At 36.4% G+C, this 9,924-nt stretch overlaps 1 protein-coding gene across 1 annotated transcript; it reads left to right on the forward strand.

Annotated features, from left to right (window-relative positions):
- The first annotated feature begins 994 nt into the window (after positions 1-994).
- On the forward strand, positions 995-9,022 carry LOC122903959 (cytochrome P450 7A1). Its single transcript, XM_044244480.1, has 6 exons — positions 995-1,074; positions 2,739-2,979; positions 3,787-4,364; positions 6,009-6,139; positions 7,541-7,716; positions 8,723-9,022. Exons 1-6 carry the CDS (start codon positions 995-997, stop codon positions 9,020-9,022), a joined length of 1,506 nt encoding a protein of 501 aa, XP_044100415.1.
- Positions 9,023-9,924: the final 902 nt, after the last annotated feature.

A 9,924-nucleotide genomic window follows, 5' to 3' on the forward strand; every position in this document is an offset into this window, starting at 1 on the left:
TATTGAAATAGTCTCCATTATAGTAGGAAATCCATCCATTTTGTTAACACCCATAACCAGAATACTTTTGAAGATTTCTTGGCACAGAATAGATGCTCAAGTAATGTATATGAGTACACTGAAATTAAATTCAGAAAGATACATACCATATAGTTAACAGTTATTGCTTCTGAGTGAAGAGTAGTAGTGGAGGTTAATTATAAATTGACTTTCACTTTCTACCAAGATACGTTTCACTTTGTCCTAAATGATTTGAAAGGACATTGTGTTACTTTAACAATTAGAAAAGTTAATAAACATTTTCAGTTAGCAAAAATCGTTGATAAAATTGTGATGCTTAAAATAAACACTTTAATTGGAAGATCAACTTACGTGGGATACTTTCTTAAGAGTGTTAGGTAAGTAGTGTGTTACTATATATAGTAAAATATCTATGATTTTGTAAAAGCTCTGAAACATGAAGCAGCAGAAACTTTTCACCCAGTTCTCTTTCCTTTGATCTTGACCGCCATATCTCTTGTTAATCATTTAAATTGATTTCTTCTTCAAAAGGTAACAAGATCCAGCCACTAGCTTGACAATAACACATGCTTATTTTTCTCCAGATTATTATATTTTACATTGCTATTTGATATGTTCACCTTGAACATTTTGTGTTTTGTCCTTTTCATAAGCATGAAACTAAACTTGCAAAATTAGCTGTTGTTACCAGATCTGAATGTTAAGTCAGCATCTGTTTGAGAGACCTTCAACTTATCAAGTATTGCAGGTCTCTGATTGTTTTGGAACCTCTTCTGATACCTGTGGACTTAGTTCAAGGCCAGTTATTTTTTTTTTTTTCTAATAGGATGAACAAATGGTTAATTGTTTGCTTTGGTCACTCAAATGTAGGATCTTACCTTATATAAGTCTAGCTGGAGTCTCTGTTCAGTGACATCCTTACCTTTCTAATCACAGACTCTCCTCCTCAGAAGTTTTGCATTAGATTTGCAAAATGATGACCATATCTTTGATCTGGGGGATTGTTGTAGCAGTGTGCTGTTGTTTATGGCTTATTCTTGGAATGAGGAGAAGGTAAGGAAAGTTTTATCTTTAAGCTGCATTTTAGTTCATTCATTTAAAGTTCTTTTACCTTCATTGTCATATAATAAATCGGGTGTTCTGTACTTATGCTCACTAGCATTTTCTTCCTTTTTTTAACCAAAAGAACTTTAAATTTAAAATATGATTTAAAAATTCGAAGTGGCATCTTATTACATCTAACAAAATATTGAATGACCATGCTTCCCTTCTAGTATTGACATACCCATGGTCATGCAAAAATGTACAAACTTGTTAAACATAGGTGACAGAAATTTTATAAGAAAATTTTATTCTCTGTGTATGTTTCTGGGTGCATATAAAGAAGAAGTCTGGGTTAGTAAGGTTACAAGTGGTAAGTGGGATCTGCATTGGAAAAAGTTTCTTTCTAGCATGAGGATTAAATAGATGCTCTGACTAAATGCATGTTCTCTTCTCAGCTAGTTCTTGTGCACTGTATAGACTCAGCCTATGTTTGGACAAGAACACAGAGCCTGCATTGGTCATTCTATTACCTTCTTTTTATTAATGATAATCAACTATGGTAAATTGGGCAACTACTAAATTTAGGTAACATCACTTCTATTTATGTCATTTATTTATAATTGGTTCAAGAAGACAAGAAATACAAATAGGGTAACATACATAGCCATATTTATTTACCTTCTGATTGGCTCAAAGAGTATTTTGGGGAGGGTTATGTCAGTGTTCTGTTATGTCAATCTCCAAAAGATAAAATTATCCACAGCATATCTTCAGCTATGTAGAAGTCTATGTGTTGTCTCTTGTTCACAAGTTAGGGTGTGTGTGTGTGTGTGTGTGTGTGTGTATGCATGTGCTTTAAGGTATTTTAATTCAGGTTTAATAATTTCTAGTTTTAGTTAACTTTACTTATCTTTGAAGTCATAAAATGAACATAATTATTTTATGCTAAGTAGTTCTGTCAAGAGGGATATCAGTGTATGATGGAAAATTAATATTCTTTAATAAAAATACTTAAAATAGCATGAAAGACTGTGTGTCAACTATACTTCAATAAAAAAGAGACCTCAAATAGTATGAAAGAGTGTTGAATCACAGTTGGTGATCCTGTCAATATTTATCTTACCTAATTTCATTTTAAAATAAACTAATTTCTCAAATAAAATTCTTCTTATCTTCAAGAATCATCACAGAATAATAATATCTTTAAACTATGAAGATTTTGAAAACTTCAATTTTGCCATCTTCTCTGCAATTCAGTATTCTATATCTTTAAAGAAAACAATCAAATAAACATTTTGAGAGACTCAGGCAAATGATGTTTAGGAAAAATATGAACACTGGAATGTAGCTTCATCTGTACTGAGAGGCAGAATCTTGTTGGTCTTGATCCTTTAACCTCATCACTGGAAAAAGTGACTATCAACACAGTGGACATCCAATAAGTGTTTGTGGAATGCATGGATGGATGGATTTAGCAATCATTTTTACCAACATATCATGTTACTAGGTTAATATAACCCATTATTTTAGTAGAAGAGCAGGGTCCCATCAACAAGAGAACTACCTATAACTGTAGAGTTTTGAAGTTTGAAGTCAGTAGTAAAAGTTTAAATCAGGTGTAAATAAAAAAAATGCGTAATTTCCCATTCTCATCATATGTTTGTGTCTTACAGACAAATGGGTGAACCACCTCTGGAGAATGGGCTGATTCCATACCTGGGATGTGCTCTGAAATTTGGTGCCAATCCTCTTGAGTTCCTGAGAGCAAATCAAAGGAAACATGGTCACGTTTTCACCTGCAGATTGATGGGAAATTATGTTCACTTCATCACAAATCCCTTGTCATACCAGAAGGTGTTGTGCCATGGAAAATACTTGGATTGGAAAAAGTTTCACTTCAGTACTTCTGCAAAGGTAACCAGTTTCCCATTTATACAGCATTCTGCTTGTTTTCTATTTTTTAGTATGTCAGTCTATTTAGCCTTTTGATGTTCTTAGACTTAAAAATAGAGATAATGAAGAGAGTTACCCTTCCATGGAGATTCTTAGAAATACAATGAATCCAATTAGACAGAATCTCTTGGTAATAATCGTTTCAAAAGTCAACATAGGTATAGATTTGTCATTTCTTAATCACCTGGAATGAAATAAAAATGAAATATTTTACTGAGCCAGATGGCGCTGTATCCGTAAGACAGGTACAAACGCCTTAGTTATCTACATAACTGACATGTTAGTTATCTCCGTGTCAGTTATCTGCATAATTCCCAGAGCACATGTGGTGGAAAGTGATCACTGAACAATTGTTTTACCACATTTTTGCCACACAATAGTTTACTTTTGTTAAGCAAGTGACCGGATATTTTGGCATCGCTTAGCAAAAAATATAGAAGAGAACTGATGATTCAGACAAATACGGATTAATACCAAATTAACGTGCCAGTAGATTCAGTAGCATAAGAAAAATAAAAAATGGGCAACTTGCATGGTTGAGGGACATCTCCCTGAAGAGCTAGAATTTCAACTTGGCCTTCCAGGAAGGGTAGGATTTGTCCATTTATTTGGAAAGTACTATGAACTTGTATGTGCAAAGGCCAATTTCCCTCCTGTCCTGTTTTTAACAAGTAGAGAATTATGAAAGTATCTAATCTGTTTTTCAGCCATTTTCTAGCACTGCATCTAGTTTAATCTCTTCTTTTCACACATTTCATTTGTCATCAGGCATTTGGGCACAGAAGCATTGACCCAAGTGATGGAAATACCACTGATAATATAAATAAAACTTTCATCAAAACCCTGCAGGGCGATGGCTTGAATTCCCTCACAGAAGCCATGATGGAGAACCTCCAACTTGTCATGAGACGTCCGCTGGTATCTAAATCAAAGATGTCTGCCTGGGTGACGGAAGGGATGTATTCCTTCTGCTACCAAGTGATGTTTGAAGCTGGGTATTTAACTCTCTTTGGCAAAGATCTTACAGGGCAAGATGCACAAAAAGGACTCATTCTGAATAACCTCGACCACTTCAAGGAATTTGACAAAATCTTTCCGGCTCTGGTAGCAGGCCTCCCTATTCATGTGTTCAAGACCGCACATCACGCTAGGGAAAAGCTGGCAGAGGGCTTGAGGCATGAGAACCTCGGAAAGAGAGACCGTATCTCAGAACTGGTCAGGTTTCTGAATGACATGCTTTCCACCTTAGACGACATGGATAAGGCTAAGACACACCTTGCTATCCTCTGGGCGTCCCAAGCAAACACCATTCCGGCGACTTTCTGGAGCTTATTTCAAATGATTAGGTAACTAGCAATTTATCCATTTATTTCTTTATTTTAATTGAAAGTAGAAAAGCTACTATTTTAACTAAAAAAAAAAGTCACAGTACTTTATCATGCTATCGATCAAGAAGGTGACATTTACTTTATAAATGTTTAACAAGTATCAGTTCATCCAGTCCTCACAAAACTATAAGCAACCGTGCCTGGAACACACATCTTGTGAAAGCAGAGACCTTTCTAGGGGGAAAGAATGCACTGCGTAGGGTCAGTTTGGGTCACCTGGGCGTGAAATCCCCAGGCTGTTCCTCATGACATGCCTACTTAAATTGATGAATTCTGTCTTCATAATCATAAAAATGTTTTTAAGTGATTCTGGCTCATGGACAGAGAAAGAGCAGTGCCTATGCCTTAGTTGTTTGTGTATTAACAGTTTGTTTCTATCCCGTTAATTCTGTCTTAGTGTTTCTTTGACCAACTATGATAGCTACGGATCAATCCTACTGATTATTATTGACGGGCTTTGGCTCGATTTTACCTTTTAAATGTATGCAACAAAAACTCTGTATGCAGCATTTACTTTACATAACATGATTGTGTTCCAAAGTGTTAATGTTTTGGAAATTTGACGTTCAAATGGTTTATTGGATTATTTTGGTTATATTGTGTGGTTCGTCTCACATGGAGACAAAATTACTACTCTGTAGCATTGGGAATGCCAAATTTCCAATGATGGCTGATAGTTTTTATGTCTTTAATGTAACAAGTATTTAGGGGAGCCAGTGTCCCATCAGGCTCTACCCTGAGCATGGAGCGTGCTCAAGATTCTTCCACTGCCCCTCTCTGCCACTCATGCATGCGTGCATGTGTGCGCTCTCTCTCTCTCTCTCTCAAAAAAAAAAAAATTAGAAACAATATCAGATATAAAAACCCAATACTAATCTGTCTCAAATGTTAAATGTCTTGCCAAGTTTTTACTTGATAGACCTCAATCCAGAATAAATTCATGTATTTTCAGTAAGGCTATGACATCAGTGTAGTATTATAAACAGTAGCCCTTTTATGACAGTCACACATACACCTATTAGTGAACATTTCTGAGACTGAATTTACTGCAGTCATGTTATATAAATCCCTCCCCATGGCACTAAGGATCCAGTAAATGTCCGTGCACTAAAACGCACTAAACATTCGTTTTACAAGTTAAAGTGCTAGAACAATATAAGAAAGGAAAAACTGTTGTTCTACATGAAATCATGGTATGGGTTTTAAGAGTAAATTTTTATATCCGCTTGCAAGTAAGGTAATCCTTTATAATTGTTATCTCACAGGCAATTTTCCTTCTCAATTGCTATGTATATGACGAATTTGACCATTTAATTCTTATTAGAATCATTTATTTATAAAATATGGCCAAAGTTTTACTTTTGTGTTGCAAAATCCTTTTTTTCCCCCAAAATCTTTTAAGGCAACAATTCTTGCTAATATCCAAGGACTTAACACAATTTTAAAAGGAGTAAAAAGTAATTGGGAACGTCCTTTTCCCACCTTCTCTGGTATCTTGACTGCCTAGTTATAAGAAGAGGCAAACGTCTATCCATTTGCTGATCTTTTGGTGCAGAAAATATTTGTTTTCTGTACATCTCTTCTTTTCTCCACTTTTGCTAGGAGCCCTGAAGCAATGAAAGCTGCTACTGAAGAAGTGAATAAAACACTAGAAAATGCTGGCCAGAAAATCAGCTTTGACGGCAGTCCTATTTGTTTGAATCAAATGCAACTGAATGACATGCCCGTGTTAGGTATGCTTACTATGTTACATTTCATTTACTGTGTCCCACAAATAGTAATCGTCAATATCTATTATGCACTTACCTGTAGGCATTAAGCGAAGTATTTCCTATGCGTTGTCCTGTTTGATCCTCACCACAATCCTATGACTGGTGACTAGTTTCTATAGAACAGATCAGGAAATTGACACAGAAAGGTTAAGTTCATACATGGGATGGAATGGTGAAACCAGATACAGAGCTAATGTGGGCTTCCTGACCCTATCTTCTCAACTGTTTCTCTGCCCTGCCCTACTCTGTCTTCTTTATTATTATTATCCTTACCACGGATGTTATGATTAATGGGAGCATATTACTCATTTTTATTAAATAAAGGAGGAAAAAGTACCATCAAGACACCACGATTTGCTGTATGGGTTGAGTGGTGAGATAGATGGTTATTTTGCATTTCTTATTTTTGCATCTCTATGTTTTACAGAAATACAAAAGTACTCTATTTTTATAGTGATATAGAGTTTTCTTTTTGTTTTGTGACTTCTCTCTTGAGGAAAGAGCCCCGTGCATGTTGTTAGAAGCAGCAGGTCTTAGGGGAAGGGACCGTGAGGCCAGAAGCATATGTTCTAGATTGGGTTCTGCCCACCACGGAAGACCCCAGACATGTCACTCATTTTGGGAGGACTTGCTTTTCTCGTTTGTAAAAGAAAGGGCTAACATGTTATGATTTTACACACGGTCATATGATGATCACCTAAAACATGACCGCTAAAATGTTAGAAGCTAGAAGGTTGGGCAAGACCCTCTCATTGTATCTGCTTATTTTAGCTATTTTCAGGGTGGTTCTTTTTGCCCCTTTACATCTTTACCAGACAGTAGGGCATTATCGTACACCATCAGGGGGCATAATCATGAAAATGGGGTCTTGGAAACACTGAACCGAAGTGGCATTGAACATCTGGAAAAACATTTCTGTATGAAAATGATACCAGTATATTAAATCTCAGAAGCAATAAACTTTGAATAATTCACACAAGTGATTTACTGATTTCTCTAATTGTATTAGATGTCTAGTGTCATGTAGAAATAAGACTATTTTTCCATAAAGTTATAAAAGTCTAGTTGTCATTGATGATCAAAAAGATTATATCTTTATGAAATGATTACTATAAACTCAAATTGTCAGGTAAAAACGACTTTCAGACACAAGTGAATCACTGATTACAGCGTAGTGGCAACAGAAAAAAAAAAAAAAACGGGAAAGTTTTATTTGGCCAGCTTCCCCTAGTTTGTTCACAAGTTTGTTCTTGTGTCATATGCTCTTAGCAGTATTTCAGACTCCATATTAGGAGGTCTTTAAATAATTGATTTGTTCTTCCTTTTCTCCTCCTCCTCGTTTTGTCCTTTAAAAATATGTAGATAGCATCATCAAGGAGTCTCTGAGGCTTTCCAGTGCCTCCCTGAACATCCGGACTGCCAAAGAGGACTTCACTTTGCACCTCCAGGACAGTTCCTATAACATCCGCAAAGATGACATCATAGCTCTTTACCCACAGTTGATGCATTTCGATCCAGAAATCTACCCAGACCCTTTGGTAAGTGACTGTTCATCAAAACTCAATATCCAGGTGATATTCACCCAGATGGAAATAAAGAGGAAATTTACCAGGGCACCTGGGTGGCTCAGTCGCTTACACATTGGACTCAGGTCATGATCTCACGGGTCATGAGATGGAGCCCCACATGTTGGGCTCTGTGCTCGGTTGGGAGTCTGCTTAAGATTATGTCGCTCCCGCTCCCTCTGCACTTCCCCACCAAAGGCATACTCTCTCTCTCTCTCTTTAATAAATAAATAAATAAATTTTAAAAATAATGAGGACATTTACTATTGCAGAATTGATTTTAACCACTGAAGCCGTAGGCATTGTCTTCTTACTTTTGTGCAATATTCATAAATTTTGGAAAAATTGGATGATGGTCTGAACTTTACAATTTCTTTCTTTCTTTTTTTTTTAAAGATTTTATTTATTTATTTGACAGAGAGAAATCACAAGTAGATGGAGAGGCAGGCAGAGAGAGAGAGAGGGAAGCAGGCTCCCTGCCGAGCAGAGAGCCCGATGCGGGACTCGATCCCAGGACCCTGAGATCATGACCTGAGCCGAAGGCAGCGGCTTAACCCACTGAGCCACCCAGGCGCCCATGAACTTTACAATTTCTGATACTTGTCATTGCATCAGCTCTGCTAGATTATGTTTATGATCATGATAACAAAGCTGCTGTCTTTCTTTTCCCTTAATAACTGCCTGCTCCCAAATCCAGGAAATTAGAGGCTAATATATATATGTCTCTTCTTGTTTTGCCCTAATGGAGGAAATAGTCCCCCAGGCAGGATGGAAGGTATAATAAAGCCTTTTATGTTTCCCTTCGTTCTTGTTAAGCTCCTATTCCTTATTAATTTCTGAGTCGAAGTGGGGAATTTGCTAAATTGCCATTAGATTGGATTAAAAAGGAAAATTATTCTTTGGAGCGTCCAGGTCAAGAAACAGATAAATTCCTTTGGAACTAGCTTATAGTTGTGTTCTCTTTGTATTTTTATTGCAGACCTTTAAATACGATCGATATCTTGATGAAAATGGGAAGACAAAGACCACCTTCTATAGTAACGGAGTAAAGTTAAAGTATTACTACATGCCCTTTGGGTCAGGAGCGACAATTTGTCCGGGAAGAATATTTGCTGTCCAGGAAATCAAACAGTTTTTGATTCTGATGCTTTCCTATTTTGAACTGGAGCTTGTGGACAGCCAGGTTAAATGTCCCCCTTTGGACCAATCCCGTGCAGGCTTGGGCGTTTTACCACCATTAAATGATATTGAGTTTAAATATAAATTCAAACATTTGTGAACATATGGTTGGAAGCAGAGGACATGAGATGATGTTACCAGCCTGCAGAACACCATCATGGACAGTCGCCTTTGGCAATGGTGGCACTGAGTCAGCGTGGTCCAGCTCCATCCTTGGATGCTTGCTTCTGAATCTAAACATTTTGGTGGCAGTTTCCAGATGCTATCTCAGACTGTGCTAGTGAAAAACCCTTGTTTCTAGAAGCACAATCATATGTTTTCATTTGAATAAGTCAGTGAATGTTCATCTAGCCAGGCACTGAAATTATTTTCAGAGGAAAATGTCTCTTTTTTTTCCACAATGAAGATATTCCAATTGGCAAAAGGTTCTTTTCTTTTTTTTTTTCCTAAGGAAACAGCTTTATTTTTATAAAAACAACCCAATAATTATGAAAAAGGTACAAATTCACGTTTTAGTGAAACCACATGATTTTTTGACTAGCTATAGAATATATTTTTCTTTTTTCGTTTTTAGAACATAAACCTTATATTGTCCAGCACCTGTGGTAGTTTCATGCCTCTCTAAAGATAGCAGGAAGTTTAGAGCATTATTTTTTTAAAAAAGGGTGAGTAGGCATAGCCCGAAGTCCGTAACTATCTAACCATATGGGAATGTGCTCTTAGTACAACCAAATCCACACCTGACATGCTCCCCATCAGAGTCAAATGTAGATGTATATTATAAAAGATATATTAAATGATTTTATCATGCTTTTTAATCAAAAGAAAACATTTTTTTGGCTTTCCCTGTAGGCAGTATTAGGGCTTTCAAAATGGTGACCTTGGTGTCCTGAAAATACTAAAGGCTGTTTTAATATTTTCTCTTCATGCTTTAATGTATTTTTGCTGGAAACTCTAATGTCTGTGTCAGGTTTCAACTATCTCATCTATATTTTCATTAGA

The sequence above is a fragment of the Neovison vison genome, chromosome 4 (assembly GCF_020171115.1).
Source record: "Neovison vison isolate M4711 chromosome 4, ASM_NN_V1, whole genome shotgun sequence".
Taxonomy (NCBI): Eukaryota; Metazoa; Chordata; class Mammalia; order Carnivora; family Mustelidae; genus Neogale; species Neogale vison.